Source organism: Ammospiza caudacuta, chromosome 6, assembly GCF_027887145.1.
Source record: "Ammospiza caudacuta isolate bAmmCau1 chromosome 6, bAmmCau1.pri, whole genome shotgun sequence".
Taxonomy (NCBI): Eukaryota; Metazoa; Chordata; class Aves; order Passeriformes; family Passerellidae; genus Ammospiza; species Ammospiza caudacuta.
In genome coordinates this window covers 35,774,954-35,796,054 of record NC_080598.1, presented here as the reverse complement: position 1 = coordinate 35,796,054, position 21,101 = coordinate 35,774,954, and the positions used below count along the sequence as shown (strand labels likewise).

Genomic DNA, 21,101 nt, shown 5'->3' with positions numbered 1-21,101 from the left:
CTTTAAAGACCTTCGTTTTATGAGCTTTCCTCAGGGTAGGTATTTCAGTGTTCGAAAAACAGGGTTATGGACTGTTAAGTTAAGCACATGTTCTGCATCAACATTTTAGTTTCAGCAGGTTATTTGGTGCCAAGTTTGCCAGTCAGTATCATCAATTCAAAATATGTGCTTGTTTGTTTTTAACAGGTGTTTAGAGAACAGCACAGGACAGGAGAAAAGCAGTGTTAATATATTCATTCAGTATTTATCCTTAATTCTGAAAATCCCCTTCCATCTGAAACATGACAAAATTTCACCTCAGGTGTTTAAGACACAGAGATGGAGCTCAAAAGGAGTGCAAATAAGTACTTCTGTTACTTCATCAGCCTGATGATTTGTTCACTCATTTCTATTGAACATTTTTTTCCCATCTAGTAATCACAGACCTAGGTTTACATATGGTATAACCCATCTATTTACAGAAAACTACCTTTTATTGTGCAACTGATGTTGATGAAAAAAGTAAGACTGACGCTAAATACCCAGTACCCTTTAGACAATGAAACATAACCATGGACATTAACTCAGTCTGTTCTTCTGAAGATCGCTTGTTAGAGTTTGCATCACAGGACATAGAGGCAGAAGATATTAAAACACCTAAAACCAAAATTGGCTTATCCACATCAGCCGTGCCATAGAACCAAAATAATAGTTTGTTCTTAAAACTGAGTAACAGCAAAACATAACAATAAGATTTACACGTGCACCACTGTCACGTTTGTGGGTCAGTTGAGATGGTGCATCACAATTTCACAAAATACACACACACAGAAACACACTTCTTGCAGGTGTTATCTCAGACTTGGTCTGCTGAGAAGCCAAGTGAATCCCCACAGCGACATTTGAAGGTTTAAAAGCTCAAGTTTTTGTTTCTAAATGCCTATGAAAACATTGCCTATGCTCAGAGGCCTTTTAAAACAAAACCAAAGCTTTTAAAGCTTCAAAAGCGGTCATGGGAATTTGCTCATCAGGAGGGAATCCTAAATGAAGGCCAAGATTCAGTGGATTCCCCTTGACATGAGAAAAGCCATAGCCTGTCTGCAGTTCTACAGTTTCTTGTAACAGATGTGGGCTGATTCAAGCAAAACATGATAAACCTTTGTTCATACTTTACATTTTACAGAATCTACTTTTAAAATGTTTATGTCCCACTATTCTTTGCTATACTATTAAACCCACCCAAAAAACAATACCCCCCCACCCCAAACCTACCAAACAAAGACTACAACTCTACCATAAATCACCCCCATGTAAAAAACCCCTTCCTTCATGGATATTTAATGCAGATATGAGACCACCTTTGAAAGTCATTAACTTAAATTAAAAAAAAAAAAAGGAGGAGGGGTGAAAGCTAACCTTAGAATTTCTAGCATTATAACCTTAAATACTTGCAGGACAGGAAGGAGACTGACTGTTGCTTTTTAATATATGGGAGATGATTTAGGGAAGGCAATATTCTAATGCTATGTTAAAGGCCTATTCTACTTTGAAAAACTTTTTATTTTTGAAAGCCAATGTTTTCTATCTCTGACATTCTAAGAAAAAAACCAAAAAAAGCAGTTCCTAACAAGTTGTTTAAAAGACTGTTATAAAAAGGCAGCTAGAAAGCAAAATTTGAGTGGATCAAGCCTGCCAACTCATAAATAGCATAAGAAGCCTGGCGTAAATGAAGTCTTTCTTCTGAAAGTGCGAGATACAGCTTTTACTCAGCTTTAAGGTAAAGCACACAAGTAAAAAACCCATGATTTCACCTGAATTTAACAGCAACATTCCTGCCAACAGACCTTCTCCATTTTCTCTTGGATTGTAATTATCTCGTTTTGCTCACAGAGGTTACACTGCTCCACTGAAATAAGACAGACAGCTCAAGAACAGCTAATGAGAATGGAGAAGGCATACGAGCAGAGGATATTATTCTTTACATTCAAAACCAATATCCTTCTCAAAGATCTAAAATAAAATTAATCATGCTATAACAAACAGCTGCTTGATGGAAGACTGGAAGAGAAGACCAACACATGGATCCTCCACTGGACATCTGGCCATGAGTGAGTATATCCTGCTCATTACAGCCACAGTACAGGACACTTCACATCCAAGAGTTCTGTAGTGGCAAGCAAAGCAGGTCCCAGTGGATGGTTCGAGGGTTTGCCTCAGCTGCAGGGTGCTCTTTGCATAGTTTACAAATTACGTGCTCAGTCTCTTAAGAATAACTGAACCTTACAAGGAAATTCTCTAAGGAAGCATGTAAAATGTTTATATGTGAATAAACAAGGAAAAAAAACCCCCACACACACACCTACTATGAGCATGAGCAGCTCCTCTGAGCTCATGTAAGGCAGTCATGAAAGTAGCATGAGAAACAAACTCAAATCTGTACTCACTGATTATATGAAGATGAATTATATAGAGATATTTTTTTACTGCACAGGCACACTAAGATTGAATCAATTCTGCCTTCAGATGTACAGACTGTGCTCCCACCAACTCCTACTGAAGTCAGAATTTGACCTATTGTGTACTTTACATTCACATCAATGAAGTCACTAAGAATGCAGAAAATTGCTTTAGAAAGATGTAAAATTCTTTACTAGTTCTAAAATAAGAGGACAGCTTATTTCTTTTAAACAAACCAGATTGATAGCCATTTGGAAGAGCTTAAAGGAGGGTTAATTGGCATACAGTAAACCTGAATTCTGACAGTGTGGACTTCTAGCTAAAATGACATTCTCTTTGGTGGTCTTAGGACTGTAGGATTAGTTTACAAGAAAGTAGAGAGGGGTTTGAAACCAAACCCTGAATGTCAGAGATGAATTACCAGATTAGAAAGGCCTGCCCAAATTCAGATTCAGAAGGGAAAACAAAATAACAAAAAAGGGGCAAATATGTAGCAAAGGCTGAGTTATAGATTAACAGCATAAATGAAAGATCTTTAAAAACATAAAAAGAAATCAATAAAGCCCTTCTTTCATAAAACCTTCCTCATACAGAGAACTTTATCCGAAACTATGCTCAGAGCTGGGAATATGAACTGCTAATAACATCTAACTCACGGAAATAATTAGGATAGCCAATTCACGAATAAATGAAAGTGTTTCATCTGTCATTGCAGATATGAACCACAGAAGATTTTCTTGAAATAGATAAGGTAGGATGAGTTTTGTTTTTCTGAGAGAAGAAACGAGAAAACAGGAGCATAGAGAGTGTAAGATATACAGTATCAACTATGTCTAAAGTAAGTTTGTGAACTTAAAAGAATTTCCCTTTAAACTGAAAGATTGTCCCTTAAAACTAATACAATACACTAATATGATACTCTTTATTATGTCTTTTTAACTGGAAAACTGCATTGTTACTTCTCTCTTGGATGAAGTATGAGCACTGCAGTAGTTTTTTTCTTTTTAAGATCATTTCACAAGCAAAAAACAGAACATACAGAATTCTAAGTCATATGTGATGTTAACACAGATCAGCCTATCCCCATTTCCCTAAAATGAAAGACATCTATATGTATTAAGCATTTCGGTAACCTCTAAATCAAAACTTAATTTTGCAATACTATAAACTTACAGAATTTACCTTTTTACACAAAATGGATAAAAGACTGCTGACTAAATATGTCTAATAAAATAAAGCATTAATTAAGTTTAACACTTTGCATCTAGAAATATGTGTCTAAATTTACCACTCAAAAAAAAAAAAAAGATACGAACCAGAAATATTTTCTTACTCAAATACGTTTTCACATTGTGACAGATGTTTTGCACAAAATATGCTAAGTGTCTGAATACACAAAATGAATCTTAAGTGAACTCAGAAGCATATGAAATAAAATCAACACTCTAACAAGCTAAAGTAGACAAAACTTACCAACTTTAAGGAAAATAATTGTAGCTTTTGATTAGAGCAAAAGTGTCAATTGAAAACAAATCCTACAAAGGCTGAGGTGGTCAATATTAACCCCACTGTGGGCCTCTTGATTTCAGTAACAGGACTTGCAATATGCAGATTAGCACAATGTAATAGCCTTTGCCAGACTTAGGTCCTACTTCAGCTGCAATAGGCACTTCTGAAAATAGAAAGTCTATTCTGAAATATACATCGGAGTTTTGGTCCTTTGCCATTTCTTGCCTAAAAAATATTTGCCATCTCCATAATGCTAATTCTTACATCAAAATCTTTTAAAAGTGTCAGATTATAGTTTGGACTTCATCTTAATACTGAGAAATAAAAATAAAAGGCAAAAATGAAGAAATAATATAGAGGTGACAGCCTTTGGCTGTAGAGAACACATGGGGCTCTAATAATTTTCTCAAGGCGGAGAGCTGACAGTTACACTCATTGGGTTTTACATGTTCTATGGCCTGAGTATTTTTCATTCAAAACAGCTTTATTAACAATCTGAGAGCACTGAAAAATAAGAAAAAAGGATCCTGCGATAAAAACTGACATCCTCCTTTTTTACTTTTTGCAATAATTTTCTTTATATAAAACATTAGCAAAGAAAAATAATGTTTGAGCATAAGGTGGATGCACGGCATACATGGTTGTTTTAAACAAGGGAATTATGTACTCAGCTGAATGGAAGCCCATGAACACCAAGAAATATAATCAAGTCAAAATTGCTGTTGTTTCAATGATGCACTTGGGATACTGTTTGAGCACCAGGACCTCAATATGTTAGGTACTGTACAAATAAAGCACAAGGACCTGTCTCTCTCTTTTTTTTTTTTTAATTTTTTTTTTTTACTGGCAGAAGCCCAGTGTACCTCCATTGATTTCAGATGTATTAGGAAGGAGGGGCCTGATCCAAAGCTCACTGAAGTCAACCAAAGTCTCTTTCTGTTGATTTAACAGGCTTTGGATTAGTCCCTAAATAAGAACAGATTTTGGCTCAGCTAAAGGATTTCACTTAAGCCCTCTGCTTGTTCAAGCATCTAGTAGGAGCTAAGAGAACACTGCGGTCCTTCTGAGTAGGAGGCTGTGCTCATTCCAAACTATCCCCTTTAACAGATGCACAGGGTCAGGAGTCCCACGAAATGGAGAACCGTCAGTAAGTGGTAGATCTGAGGTGCGAGGAATTAGGAAGGAAGCTTCGAGCTGAAAATTTTTGATTTGTGCCATTTGTGCGATGTTCCGTCCTCTTTAGGCAGGAGTGTAAAATTAGAGAGGGAGTTCATGTGAGTTTCCCAATTTTACGCTCGTAAATTATTTAAAACCTTAGCACCAAGGCCCGCAATAAAATTATATGTGTATTTGCCATTTGCTCTGCTGAACTCCCTGTGAATGAGGGCTGCCTTTAGTCAAGGTATGACCAACTTGCAGCTGTACATGGAGAGGCCCAAGGAAAATTTAAATATATGTAATTGCTTAAACAAGTGTCACCATGGTAAGCTGGTGGGCATAACGCAAGATTACAAGGAGAAGTGCACTCTTTACTTATTTAAGAATTAAATGCCAGGGTTGTCAAAAAATTTCATGGTACAAATCACATATTAATAGAGAATTTGCTGAATTCCCCTGTCTCGCTTTCATGGCTGCTCCACCAATCCTTGTCAGTTATAGCAAATGCTTTGTTTACACAAGAAAATAGAAGACCCCAATCCTAGCCTGTGCATGAGGAATGTATAGTGCCAAGGGTGTACAAAGGTAACCATCCATAAAATAATTTGAGTTCATTCCATGAGTTATGAGGCCAGCAGTTTAGGACAGCACTCAGTGCAAGTTTGAGCATCTGGAGTTAGCAATGGACTTCAGCCTCAGAGCAGCTGGGAAGTCAGTGAAGCAGGGGGAAACCACTTTGTCTTGCTCTTTCCCGGGCTCACTGCCCCGGCTGTAGGTAGGAGCAGGGTCACCAGGGCCATTGTGCCAACTCTGCCACTAGACAATTTCCCTGAGTTAGCTCCTTATGCCAGGGTAATGACAGCTTCCCAAATAACCTAAAACCAGACAGGCTTTGGGGCTGTCACTTATAAACCACCCATATGTATCAGTAGAAAACAAAGAATAATTTACTTTCTCCAACTCCACACCTACCTGAATTAATATATTGAGTACAATCAAACAGAAATAGTCAAAGTCCTTCAAATCTGAGTTTACTGCAAAGCTTTAATCTCTCCAACTGAGAAATTTTCGAAACTGTTGGCATTTCAAGAAATTAACTGAAGTGAAAGCACAAATTATTTTTTCTCTGAAGCTCAATTTAACATATAAAAACCACCAGAGGAGAAAAATGATTCAAAACTTTGTCGTGCATATAAAAAAAACCCAGTGCTTATTAACATTTGTCCTCTGGAATATAGGGTAGGATGGAATTTTGTTACAAAATATATTTGGAAATATTAGAACTTTATGGCTTTTTGTAGATCCTACATGTCTTAATGGCAGTAGTTCCTATGGAAATTATAAAAAAAACTTATCAGGTTTTTTGTGTGTATTTTTTTTTTTTAAGACAGGAGAACCATGCTCTGCTTTCATTCTTTGGGATTTGACCCAAACTTTGCATATCTGAAAGCAGTAGCACCCTTGCTCTTGCTGCTGATTGCATGCAAGAAGGATCAAGATCCTATGGGGACAGTGCCTTTTTCTTCTCTCCTCTGAGAAGGAAGCACTGCTTTTAACTGACTTACACTGCCTTCCTTCAAACCTCCTCTGGACAGTCCTCCACTGATTCGTGAACAAAAGACAGATCTTTCATGAGTACTGCAACTGTGATCAAGACACCTAGTTGGTGCATTTTAAAATATTATTCTTGGGTTCTTTAGAAAGCCAAGCTACTAAATCTAGATTGGTGTGCTTTAGACTAAAGACAGTCATAAACAACTGTAAAACAGTAACACAAAAAGGTTATCAATTCCCCCTCAGATAAGATGTATTTCATAATTAACAAAAAAAACCTAAATAGGAGGCAGATTATTCTTATTATTCTATTATTATTCAGGACAGTGCTGCCATCTCTGATGCCCTAAGCTTTTATTCTTAGCCACCACTGCCTTTACATCTGCTGAAAACTCACAGGCAACAAAGCAGGGGGTATACTACATCTTCTCATGCCAGGATAAGAAAAATCAATGTCCATGTTTAAAGACAGAGCTATTGATGTGCAAGGTCACTAAGCATCACAACCCATTCTACAGCTCTAGAGTACTAAGGAATTCCTAAAGAAGGAAAAAAAAAAAACAAACCAGTGCATTTTATAATCTTGTTTAAAGCCAACATTACCCTTGAGTCCCTAGGAGCTAAATATGAGCACAGAATCCAAGTTTTCCTTGGTCTACAATTGCTATGCTTGTTCAGGGGGAGAGAAACAAAACTACTAAACAAGGAATACCCATACATAGTGATACAATGATTTTTCAAACATTGGAAGCACCACTTTAGACTTTTCATCTTTATGGAAATGTCACTAAAGACAGTGGTGATGCGATCCACACCATCCTTTTTTTACTATTTCATAAGCCTTGTTCCTTAAAAACAAAGTTATAAAGTTATAATACAAAGTTGAAAGATAAAGCCTATTTCATTCCCGTGTTCTCACCTTTGTGGAAAAAAGAGGAAGTGTTTTTAAATAAACAATGCAATAATTTACAAATACAGTATATCCAGAGCTTTTTTTGTGCAATTCAAGGAGGCCAAGAGAAGAACACACTTCAATTTTCTACAAAAGCATGCATTCCTGGAATACCAGAGCAGTCCACAACAAGAGATGACCATTCTGTACAGCTCACGGACCTCCAGTGCCCATTTCACAGACGGGCAAGAGCACGTGTCAGAGGGGGCAGGAAGCCCACACAAGGTCCCCTCAGACCCAGCCCCGCAGTTAGCTGCTCCTGGGCAGACAGACACACCTTTACCTCATGAGGGGCTGAGAACCTCCAGGGGAGCCCACCAAAATAACAGATGTCTGCCCAGTGACCATACTTGTTATTTGGATAATGCCTGAAGGTAGTGGGATAATTAAGGTGGCTGTCACTGTTCCCCTCTATTATCCTCTCTTTATGACTACACTGCTTTTTTTATGGGTCACATAACTCCAGAAAGTTGCAAGTCTGAATTTCTACATGTGTTTTCAGGTGTACTTTGCTATTCTTGTAAACATTTTTAAATACTCCTTTACATTTACTGCCTGTAAAGATTTTTCACAAACCAGTAGAAAGTACTGGTTAAAACAGTAAGCATTTATTTGAAGATATCCTAAAACATATAGACACTCATCTGATTTTGAAAATAAATCCTCAGCTTATCAGGACTTAGATGAAGATGGCTTGGTTTTTTAGTGAATGAAAAACCTATCTGAATTATGCAACAACTTAAGTGAATAGGAAGTTAGAAAATAGGAGAAATTACTCACTTTAGCCTACATAAATCTTTTTGCAACCTCAGCTCCAACTTTAACAACCTGTAGTACCTATTACTAGAAATTACACTAAGAAAATATATATTTAGACACCAGATTCAGGTTTATTCATAATCTGAAATCAGTCACTTAAATGAGAAGTGATTTTATAAATGAAAAGCAACATTTTACAGTAATTCAAAATCAGAATGGTTTGAAAATTCAGAACTGTAAACAAATGCTCACATTATCACATTAAGAGTTAGATAAACACAGCTGTCAAATCTTCTTCACCTGTCCTACTTCCCCTGCTCTGTAGATATAAAAGCTGCTCAGTAGCTGTAAGAATCACAGAGTGGTTAGCACTCCTCAGGCAAAGAGACAAGGCATTAAGACAAAAGGCCAGCATACTACAATGTGTGGTGCCATAATGCAGTGTTTGATGCTCTAGAGGGCCTTCAACAAGTACTGTACAGCAAAAAAATCAATGGAAAATCAGCATGATAACAGAGTATGAGTTGCCCTGTAATAGCCTTAAGCCCCACAAGGCTGCTGGGGTCCTTTTCATTCACCAGGCTGCCCTGAGCTGGGTGAGCCTGCCCTCCCGCCCTGAGCACTCTGGATAGGTCAGTGCCCCATGGCTTTCACCTTCATTCTGGTTCTGGTAGAGCTAATTTTCTTCACAGTGGCTATTATGGGGCCATGTTTTTGATTTGTGCTGGAAAGAGTGCCGATAACCCAGGGGTGGGGTTTTTCTGCAGCTGAGCAGCACTTGCACAGAGGCTGCAGTGCACAAGAACTTGGGAGGACACACACCTGGGATGGGTGAGCCCAGCTCAGCAGAAGGATATCCCCACACCAAACGGTGCATTGCTCAGCGTACAGAGCTGCGGAAAAGAGAAAGGGAACGTGCCCAGAGTGATGTAATTGTTGCCCTAAGTCACTCTTACGCATGATGGAGCCCTGCTTCCCTTGAAATAGCTGAACACCTGCCTGCTGAGGGGAAGAACTGAATGAATTCCTTGTTTTGCTTTACCTATTACATTGTCTTTATCTCAAGCCATGAGGTTTTTTTCACTTTTACCCTTCAGATTTTCTCCCCCATCTCACTGGCAGGGGGGAATGGGGAAGTGACCATGTGGGGCTGAGCGGCACACTGGGGCTAAACCACAACCACCTTGCACAGTAAGGGAAACTGACAGGGGCTCTTTTAAACTTTTAAAAGTGGAACTTTATTTTTCTTGGCATAGATTTGAAGGCTTTAATTTCTCTCTCTTTTTTTTTTCTCAAATAACTGTCTCCTCTAAGTAAACCTACTGAATTTGGACTGTAAGCACCCTCAGCATTAAAGAGATCCCTCCAATCCTATGGAGGGTGTTACAGACGTGATTCCTCTGTCATGTTTAGCAAAGCACAACTCTAGATGTACAAGAGAAAGAAATAGTGTTCAATTCCATGCAAATTGTTATGCATGCAACAAAATGGGCCTACAAATATTTCACTCATATGGTAGGTTTAATTTCAATATTTCTTTAATTACTTTCCAACAATGTCTGGTTTCTGTTGAATTTACGCTAGTACTTGGCATTTGATGCAACCCCAAAAAGATAAGATACATATGTCCCCTCTTCACAGTCTTGGCATTTTTACCTTAACTCAGGCATTGAAGGGATTGGTTTGAAAAATTACCTTGCTGATTAAATGGGTTTTCTGGTAAATATATTGCATTAATCCTTACATTCGGAATATGACATAAGGTACACAAACGTTCCTGTCTGACTCAACAGCAACATATCATGGCTTAAGGAGGACATGAACGCTGATCTGTGTGAGCAAAGAAAGAGCTAATTGGGAGTTAGATTCAGTGTGATTATCAGCTTGTTTATGATAAGGGAGTACTCTTCTGAATAGCACTGTAAATTCATTCCCTGATTGTGGTGTTAAACCACAGCTCACCCCTCCCCCCCTGCCTTTTTTTTTTTTATTTGGTTAGAAGGGGCTTTAAACTATTTTAAGCAGATGACAGTGTCATGCTTTGATTTTCGTCCATCTTAAAAAATAAATCAGCTACATGAGCCTGATGTCAAATTTCACTTTCTGATCGGAGAAAGGCACATTTTAAGTGTTTACTATAAGAACACATTTGGGGAATTTTTCCCCATGTCATTATGAACATTAGACTGACCCAATTAATATGAGATGTTTCTATGCTGCTGGAACAGACCGTGTTACAGAAAGAGCCATTTGCACAACCTGTTCATGATTATGGGCCATAAGGACACAAAGATGGCACAGACATTTGTGGACCATCTGAATTCTTACAGAGGAACGGAAAAGAGGAAAAAAAAAAATTTTTGTTAGCTGACTGTTGTGGGTCATGTTTTTTAATCCAGGGTATTGGACATGTAACACAGCAACAAGAGCTGATCATTTTGTTTAATCACCTTTTGGATCTGTGCCAGATGGTCTCTATTGAGAGCGCTGCAAACAGAGAGAGATGAACTGCGTCTAACATGCCACTAGAGCTTTCCCGTAAATGTCTGAGAACTGAATCCAACAAGAATTTAGTCTCAGAGCAGAAAGGGATACATTTAAAAACTATGTGCATTAACTATACTTTTCCCCATAGAATCCTCACTTGGCATGAATAATTTACCCTCTCTTATGCTAATGGGATCATGAAAGTATCCCTGTGTCTTTAGTGCAGCTATTCTCAGCTTTCAGTAATTACCCCACCCAGTGAAAATAACATGGCTCCTGCAGCTGAACGGCCTACCCGTACCTGGCAATTAGAAAGATCATGGCTGACACAGGAGCGGCCCAGAGATGGACACGCCAGCCTCAGGAGCAGCTTCAGAAATTAAAAGCCTTCCACTGTGAACATTTCCGTCCTTGCTTAGGATCAACACGGAGAGAGCAGCTCCTGCAAGGGCATTTTTATTTTTTAAGGGTGACACAGAGTACTCCAATGTACTATCAGGCACCTCCATATTAAGAAACAGAAACATTTCTTGGTCATCAACAGCTAAAATACAGCTTATGGGTTGATTTTTTTTTTTTTTAATAGGAGCTGTCTTAATAAACAAGAGAGACAGAATTAAAAAGTCAATTAATGAGTGTCCTTCGGTATCTAACAATTTTATCTGCTATACAAAGGAAACCCTGTAGTATTTCATTAATGAAAAGTTTTTATAAAACAATTACAAAGAACTAGGCTTTGACCTCTGTCCACGGCACTCCATGTTAGGTAGTTCACTATGTAAAAATTATCAGGCTAAAACATCTGGGAAAGAAAGCTATGAAACAGCAGGGAACGTGGCTGGTTTATTGTTTATCTTTTGTTTATGAGGCAGTATTCAAGTTTAATTACTACTCTAAATTAAACTCTAACAGGCATCAGGAGACATCCCTTTACACAACTATGTTAAAAAAAAAATTCAGAGATTCCAACACTAGATCTTTCAAATAAATCGGTATATATAGGAAGAAATTAGTCAGTAAAAACACAGGAAGATATTTAAGCACTTAATACTGTATATTTGAATGTGTTGCATTTTGAAGCCATTAATATTGTAGCAAACATACAATTATAATTTAGTGAATGGGATGTTATCTAGCATTTTGAGGCAAATTGGGTTAGGCTGAATAGGGTCTGAGATGGAGGGAATAGCCTAAGGGGGAATCCTACCTTTGTAATTTGAAATACAAATACATAAATAAATATATATACACATACATATATTTTAAAATACCCAGAAACATGAAATCAGAGATGAACCTCTCCACAGTAACAATTTCTTAAGTAAAATAATGTACTTTCTTTCTCTGAACATTCACATACAAAAGTGGAGGAAAGAGCTCACTGTTTACCGTAACAGTAAGTGACCAGTTTTAGATGAACTTAGCTGTAGGAAAAAATAAAAGTTGAAAGCAACTAGCAAAAGATTATTCCAGATGGCATCTGTCATATTGTATTTAGGGTTATTTTAAAGAGATTACTGCCACTATGAAAACATTCCATTGACAGAGTTTTACTGGGCTGCTTTTGAAACCCCAGCAAAACATACTACAAATATGGAAGTAAATGTGTATGTAGATTTTTATCTACATCTAAATATACAAACCTACATGGATTAAAAGGTAAGAGTGAGGTGAGTAACTTGAATACAAGTATAGCGTTTTAAACACCACACACACACTCTCTGAGCTGTAATTTAATAAAAGGTGAGGAATCTGCAGTTGCTACCCGCCTGATTGTTAGAAAACTGTACAGTGAAGTGAAAATTCACTATGAAATTTTAATGCTACTTATTGAACAGTGGGTAGGAACACACGTCTTTTTTGTAGTTATTGTTTAATTCCTGGAGTCAGCAAACATTTTTTTTTCATGCAATAGACAGAAATAAAAGAAAGGATGGGACGATATCAAAAATTGACTATATTTAGCTAAGCTGGTTCTGGCATGATCATGGTTAATGTGCATGTGGTGTGCAGTGTGAGCTCAGCAGTTACTGGGCCAACTGTCTCAGTATTTCTGGGAATTCTGCCTATTCACAGTGCAGGGATTGTTCAATTGCTGCAAAATGTACAAAATGAATTTTACAAAAATGAATTGTAAGGAAGGCCCCATTACAACGATTTTACAGCAAAGATGTCAACATCAATTTTTCTTTCATGCATAGCTAATGATTAAAACAACATATTCCATTTGCCTAAGAATTTATTTCTTATTGGCACATCAAAATATTGAAATCAAAGTTATCTTTACTCTACCCTTATTACTCATTGCTGCTGAACCCACACCATTGTTCAAACCATGAAAAAATAAAGCAAACTTGGCAAGAAATACTTAAAACAAAGGCCCATCAATATTCTCCAATTTGTCAACATCTCAATTACAGCAATGGAAAAAATGTAAATTTCATGTGCTTTGAACACTAAGGGGTCTATTCTTCTGTCAGTGCACATGCGTAACTCCCATCACCATTAATGGGAATTACTCATACATATCAACACAAGGACGGGCCCCTCAAACTTGAAAGAAAAAGATGAATTAATAAGGGCTACTCGCTTCCTGTATCTTCCTCAGTTGAAAAAAGTCATTGTTCTTTAAGAGTTTTTCAGACTTCATACAGTTCACCTTTATAAGAGCTGTGCCTTCTGAAATAATGCATCTCCAGTGAAGCATTATTTATTAGCAAGTTTGATTTTTCAGTCTGGATGTTTGAGCCTGCCTTTCAGGAATTTCCTTTCTTACAGAAGGCAGCTCTCTTCCAATAAAACCATACCCTATCACTTTATAGGTAAAAACACAAAGGAATAAAAATATGTTCTGAATCTTTATGATAAATATGCATAGTAGCTTCAGCAGGCTTACCATACATACAGAACTAGGGAAAAGAAGTTGTAGCATTAGCTTTTGGATTAGCTTCCAAAGACTTTGCATGAATATATTATTTTTTAATTGTTGCTAACATCAACATATCCCTCTCCTTTTTCTAACTACTGGAGTTTGGTTCTAAGCTTTGAGTAGTGCCAGTAGAGTTTCCAATATTAAAATAGACCTTTGGGCTTTATCACCTAGTCTTGTAAACAAATTTGATTTACACACTACATTACAGGATGGTATATACTGAATAAGAAATAATAGTACTTAATTTTTCCAACAAGCATGAGTCCAGAGAGTTAACCTGTGATGGGTGCTTCATTTCAGTTAATATCTTAGTTGACTTTGTCCTGAACCAGATTATGGAGTCTTTGCCAAAGAAAGCTATCATGGATAGACATCAACCTGGCACAGATGTGATGTGCTTCTGAACTACTTTGGGATTTGCTTTAGAGAGTAGCCTCAGATATTATTTATAAAGGGGCCAGATCATTCAGCACAAGTAGTCACTTAAAAAAAAAAATCAAGCTTAAAAAGCCACACAACAATGAACTACTCACTCACATGTGTAAAGCAAAGATGTGATACTCATTTATAGTTTTACTGCTCTATAACCCATCAGAATTTTCTAATCTCTGGATTTTTACTTATGATGAAGTTTGTCACCCCAGATCTAATCTTAAAAAGATGCTGAACTTCCCGAAAGGTCCTGAAGGAAGACAGCCTCCATCTGACTTGGATGGATCAGGCCCTTTGAGTGAGTGAACTATGAATATGACAGATCAGGTATACAATCCTGGTACCATAAAATATGAAACTGAAATTATTCCCTGGTGCTTTCCTGTAGACCACATGTTTTTAAACCTTAAAGAGATTTATTTCCCATTTTTCATGCATAATCTGCCATATTCATTATTTGCAATATCCCATAAAGAAATTAAATAGGAATTAAAGTCTGGAAGCATCATATCCATCACTGTGGTACAAACTGATGCCAAATTCTAGAAGTCATTTAGCCTTTTATGTAAAGGCAGTGGCTGTTTTCACTTTGTTTCACAAAGAATAAAGAAAACACAATACCCCAGAAGACTTTCAGATGTGTTTTTTCCTCTCCAAAGAAAAGGGTGGATGATAAAGCTACACACACCTTTTAATCTTCCACTTAGACTTTTTACACATATATTCCTTGGCAAAAACCCAAGGGTCTTCTCTTTCCCCTCCCCTTCTCTCACCCCCTTTCCTGCCATCTCCCTTGCTATAACTCAGCTAACCCAACAGAACCAGTCAGTTTTAAATTTCAGTTGGGACCCCGGTGACCTGTTAATGAATCTACAGAGAGGAGAAAAACTCACAGTGTTGAGTTATGCCTGGTGTTGCTAGCTGACTTGGAGTCAGAAATGCTTGAAGCGTTAACGTAATTGCAAGAATGTGAAAAATGAAGCGTTGGGCTCCTGAGCAAAGCGAAAGGTCAAAGCAAGCCCTACACAAAACAAGTCTCTGGAAGATGGCCTCATTAGACCATTAAATCAGCTTCTCCTTTTTCTCCTTTGTAAGATGTTTAGAGTGTTTTATTTTTATTATTGGATACATTTAACTCTTTCCAGGGCAGGGGGAAAGTAGATCAGACCTACTACATAATTACTAATCTTTAAAATAGTATTATACAGCATTGATTTGCATTTGTGGATCTGAACTGGGATAAAGTCAATAACTGCTTGGTGGATTACAGATCACTACTACTTTGGTTTGCCAGATGATCAATATGTTGTGTAGCTTAGTTTTCTGTTGAACAAGTGAGGTGACATGCTAAGAACAACATAGACACTCACCACTAATAAAATTAGGATAATCTTTCAACATTTACTGCCTGAAGGCCCTTTACTTAACTCTTCCAATGCCAGCATGTTTCTAATAATACCAAACACAGACTGGATTAACCCTTTTGATGCCAAAGGGCAGCCATGCACTGTAGTGGAGAGACTATCCTCCATGAAGAGACAAAATGTCTACACTTTTTTATTCGGTTCAAACTGTAAGGAATATGGATGGATTCTTACAGGCAATAAATGTATTTATCTCATGCAGAGAAAGTCTGCAAAAAACAGTCATCACCCACCCAAATCCTTTCCATCTCCTCCCTCCCCAAAATATAATAAAAAGAAAAGAAATTTATAAAAAAATATCACGGGATGCACATCATACACTCAAGGCAAAAGCAGAGACCCCTGGAAAAAGTGCTCTCAAAAGCCAGAAGAGACTGACTCTAGGATGAATCAATCTCTGCTGCCACCAGGCATTAGTGGAGAAGACTTAAGTTGCTAATGCAACCCAAGACTCTCTAATGAGCTCCCATTTCCAAGAAATCCTTTGGGGCAAGTGAAGCAGCATTTGTGGAAGCTCTTGGCAAAACTGCAGGGAAACCAAGTTGACCCAAGTGAGTAACTGCACTGGAATAGCTCAAGAGGGCATCTATCCTTGGCATTGTCTGGGACCAGCTCACTGCTGGCTCAGGAATTATAAAGTAAACTCTGCCCCTCCAAAGAAAGCCTAAGGAAAATTCAAGACAGACGCCATTCTCCTTAATCTTTCCCAGGACTGAGAGGGTGAGAGCAATCCAGAGCCATCTCCAATGGGAATTCTGCTGGTGCTGTAGAATAACCTTTCAGCTGCCAGCAGCTGAACGGAATGGTGATTTGTCACTGGGCTTCAGCTTCGCTTTCGAAGGCCCAGATGAGCACAAAGGGAAACATACTAGCAATGTTTTACCCTGCTGGACTGGACAGCACTAGTGACTGATTTGGCCCCTCAGAGGCTGTTCCTCTTCCACAGAAATAAATAACAGGTTTGTTGAAATCATATTTATTGGGAGAAACCAGCTTCTAAAGGAAAATGGTGTAGTAGCCATCAACTGCTTTTTCTAATGTTTAGCAATATTTCCCAAGCACCCACCAGAGTTACACGACAGGGGATCAGAGACTATGAAATGCAGGATGCCTGGATATGTATACAAGCGATTTCTTTATATCAAGCATGGCTCAATGAAGGAACTTCTTTAATTTCTATGGGGTTCCTGGGGCAGAGTGGCTACACAGGTGTCAGGAAACTTTCTCCCTAGGGATGGAATGAAGATGGCAGACCAATCAAAGGAATCATTTTTAAGCAAGCAAATCATCTGCTACACCGAGCACTTCAGCTACAGTATACCACATAAACATTTGATCAACAGTATCCTGGCCTGTGGCCAGCCAATAGACATAAAACCATCATGCTGTTTAGCAGCTCTCCCTATCAGCTGTTGAAGCTGTAATGGTTCATGCTGGGTCTTGTACAGTTCCATTTTAATCCCATAGCAAAAAATCCTTGTGACTCATTTTGGAGTTGGATCACACCCTATGCCATGGCTGCTTTCTATCAGCAATAAGATTACAAATGTATAAACAATTCTTACAAATAGAAGACAAAACCAAACCACTCTACCAGAAACAAACTTTGCAAGTTCCTAGAACTGCAACGGGTTCAGCACCAGATCATCAGGCAGATGAGGGGAACTAGCTCTGTGCCAAGCAATGGGCCACGTGAGAGACATGAAATCACACATCTCTTTTGCTGTCTAAGCATGGCAAATATCATGGAGGGAGGCAGTCTGCAGCATGAGAACAGTCAAAGCAACTCTAGCCCCGAAGGCTTCTCCCTTTGCCAGTGTTGGGGTCCTTCAAGACTAGCTGGTTATCAGCCCTGTCCATTGGCTCTGCTGGGCACGTGGGGAAAAAGGCAAAATACTGCAGATGTAGGAGAAACATCTTGTGGTGAGACCATATCGTAAGACCTTATAGAGGTAATGTCCCTCTCACTGGCAGAAGCTTACCATGTTTGCAAAGAAAAACAAGAATGGAGTCCACCTTAAACTCTGGACTAAAAAAAAAAAAAAAATCAAAAAAGGAGAAATAAGAAAAAATCAACTCTTAAGTCAAAATCCAAGAATGACAGCAGGCCGTCTTTACCCAACATTTAGCACTGAGGGCTTGACTCTTACACCTTCTGGAGTCGGTTATTCTTCTAATGAGCACGTGTAAAACACTATCATAACAGAATGACAGCCTTTGACACTCACTCAGCATGGATGCAAATGACCACACATAAGGTGCAATGCAGTAGGAAATAAAACAAAAAACCCTAAAATAATAATCAAACCTCCTCAACCTTGAGGAACTTGCACTGTATATAGATAGAAAAGAGGTATTGCAGTTGAGGTGTATCTCTATTTACCATTCAGAATTCAGATTTTCAGAAACAAAAACAAATCTGTACAAGCAAACATTTCAAGAAACTTTTTTTCTGTCTAATTCAGGGTTTGCTTCTACTTTATATAATTTATATAATTTAGCAGCTTCATAACTTCACATAGAAGTCTCTTTCTCATATAAAACTACAGGTTAAATTCTCCTTCTTTAACCTAACTCAAACAACTGCACCGCAGCTGGAGAGTATGTCTGTCATTATATTTACTTACACCACACAAAAATAAACTGTAGATAACCAAATTTGTAAAGGAATTGGCAGAACTAATCAATTGTTATTACAAAGCTTGTTTGAAGATTAGATATTTCGCTTTGAAATAATAATAAAATGAAGCTAAGTGGGTTAGGAAAAGGAAATACCGTCTCCCTAACTTACAGCTGATTATACTGCAAGTCTGCCACTCCATGTTTACTCTAAGGCAGATGTACTGATATAATGAAAAAAGCTGGAGTTATTTTAGTCATGCCTACTTTGTGGAGAGAAAAAGTTTGACCTTTTACCTTGCTCGCTGCTGTTGTCTCCGCTCTGGGAAGCGTGGCCCCCGCTGGAGGGCCCTGGTGTGCCTGCCGAGTGCGTTGAGGTTGCATCATCGTGGTCTCTCCAAGATGAAGGATTCTGGTGTCAGAGTGCCAAGGAATTTTTTCCACGGTTCCCATTCCAATAGCAAATGAAGAACAGAAAGCAAACCGGGAGAAGAGGGGAGGAAAGGGAGGAAAGTATACACATTAGCATTTGTGAAATGTGCCAAACACCTATACTGTTTGCACTGTGTAATAATTCTTCAGCAAAGGCAAGCAGAGGAGATACAAAGATTTACTTGTTAAAACACAGGACAGATTTTTTTTTTTCTTTTTTTAAACTTTCCACAGAGTTTTCTGGATTTAATTGTTTGAATAGTACTGGAAAACAATATTTCAGGACAGAACAAAAAACCTGTAAGTTTAGGTTCTTAAGGAGCTCTACGGGGTAGTGGAGGGGGGGGAGGGGAGGCAGAGGAGGGAAGGGTATCTACGTACATAGTTTATGATACTAGGTGTTCTCATTAGGATCAGGATAGTTGGCATGCAAACTATCTCCCCACACTTTGTTTTCCCAGACAGTGAGGGGAGAAGAGGAGGGAAGCTTTTTCAAGAAGTACAGGAGAACACGAATGGGAGAGGAGTGTGTCCTCACTCCCCAACCTCTCTGTCACCCATTTAAATGCTGGAAAAACTTCCAACAAAATCAAAGCTGTGAGGGGAAAAAAGAACTTTTGTCTGAAAGACATTATATACCAGGAAAGATGCTTCCTAACTCCCAGCTACTACCTTGATTTGACACATTTCAAGAGACTTTTCTGGATTTATCACTAACAGTTCTCTTACAAGAATTGTCAAGAACAACCACCAGGTGATTATATAAAATAACATGTATAATGATTTTCATGTAATTCCTTTGGCATTACTATGCATAAAACACTACAAAAGGGAATGCAGAAGGCAGACTTACAAAGTTTGCAGAACTTGGCTAAGTAAGAGCTGAACTACTGTACTTAAGTCACATAACTCATGTATGCTTTCTAATTGATTGGGTATTGGCTTTCCTGGAGAGAGGAGCTGCTATTTAAAAGGATAAGTGAGGAAAACTTAATGTTACAGTTTAGTGCTACTTTGTTGAGTGTATTCTCCTCCTGTCCTCCTCCCCTTTCCTGATCATTCCCAATACCCTGCTGTTGCTTAAAGGAAAACAGGAATTCTACTGTACAGGAAGAGCTTTATCAGCACCACATGAAGGCAGGCAAGAGATGGAATTTCCTCTGGCAGAAAAGGAGAGCAAGAACACATGAAACAGATCAGAGTAGGGGTTGGACCTGCGTTACTTGTCACCTGCATGCGACAATTTTAATCAAGCACATTATAATAATCTAACAACCAAACAACAAATCTTCCCTCAAAAAAAAATTGCTTTCTTAGGCTGCTTAGTTTTGATTGTTGTTTAAATGTACATTGTGAAATAACACTAGACCATTACAGCATGAGGAGAAGCTAAAAGCAGTAAGTGACAAGTTGGATAAATTCTTTGAGCAGGACCAATTCTGACCTCATCTACATCAATGTGTAGTGGGAGTAAGTTCAACATAATCAACTGATTTACCCATTGTAAAATACAGTGTAAGTGTGATTGGGACCAAGTCCCAAAATCTATATTGAAACATCTCAAAGTAATCTTCTAGCACTGATTAGTACCACATGCTGTATAACAACACAGGATAGAACTGCCAAGGAAAGGCTTTCTACAATACCCAGCAACATAAATCTGACGGGCCTGACCTGGATCACAGCAGAGACAAAGGAAAGAGCCCATGACTTCAAAAGGTTCCCAGTAAAGTCTCAGGTGACCAAAGGGTAAGAAGGATCCAAATCCCCTTCACCTTACAAGGACAGAAACACACATACACCCACGTATGTGGTTCCATGACAGGAAGACAGGAGTAAAATCAGAAGACAGGTCAGGATCTGAAATTTGCCTAACCTGTCAGCACAGTATGCAGCACAAGAACACTTATAGCACAAAATCACCAGCCCCTCCAAAACCTATAAGACTGAACGACTTTTCCTCACACAGAACTACAACAGGAAAAAACTGCAACCAAACAGTAGTATTTTATATTCATTGAGGTTATTGTGTTAATCTTCTCTAAATAATACGGTTATTCCCCACTGTTTCATTTAAAAACAACAAACAGCAAAACAAGTAAACAAATAAACCCCCCACATTTTACCATCATTTTTCAGAGTCAGGTGGAGAGAAACGCAAAAAGAAAGATGAGAAATCTTGAAAGTTCAAGCAGCCCAGGTGTTATTAAAAAGAACAAAAAACTTGAAAATAAGGTTAGCAAAAAGTTCAGATGGAAATAAAAGGCAAAAACTGTGCAAGTTTCTTTACAGCCTGGATTAAAACACAGTTGTGCCTATGAGCTTCTCTTTTTATCTCTGACTTAGGAAGCCACTCAAATAGCTTCAAGCTGAAGGCAAACAGCAGACAGGAGCTCTTCAGCCCTCT

At 38.2% G+C, this 21,101-nt stretch overlaps 1 protein-coding gene across 2 annotated transcripts in view; it reads right to left on the bottom strand.

Annotated features, from left to right (window-relative positions):
* Positions 1–21,101, bottom strand: part of MEIS2 (Meis homeobox 2) — a 173,492-nt gene that overhangs the window by 139,012 nt on the left and 13,379 nt on the right. For both annotated transcript variants that reach the window (XM_058806219.1, XM_058806220.1), the window contains exon 7: positions 18,560–18,674. In XM_058806219.1, the coding sequence (XP_058662202.1) occupies positions 18,560–18,674 (115 nt within the window). The remainder of the gene's footprint in view (positions 1–18,559; positions 18,675–21,101) is intronic.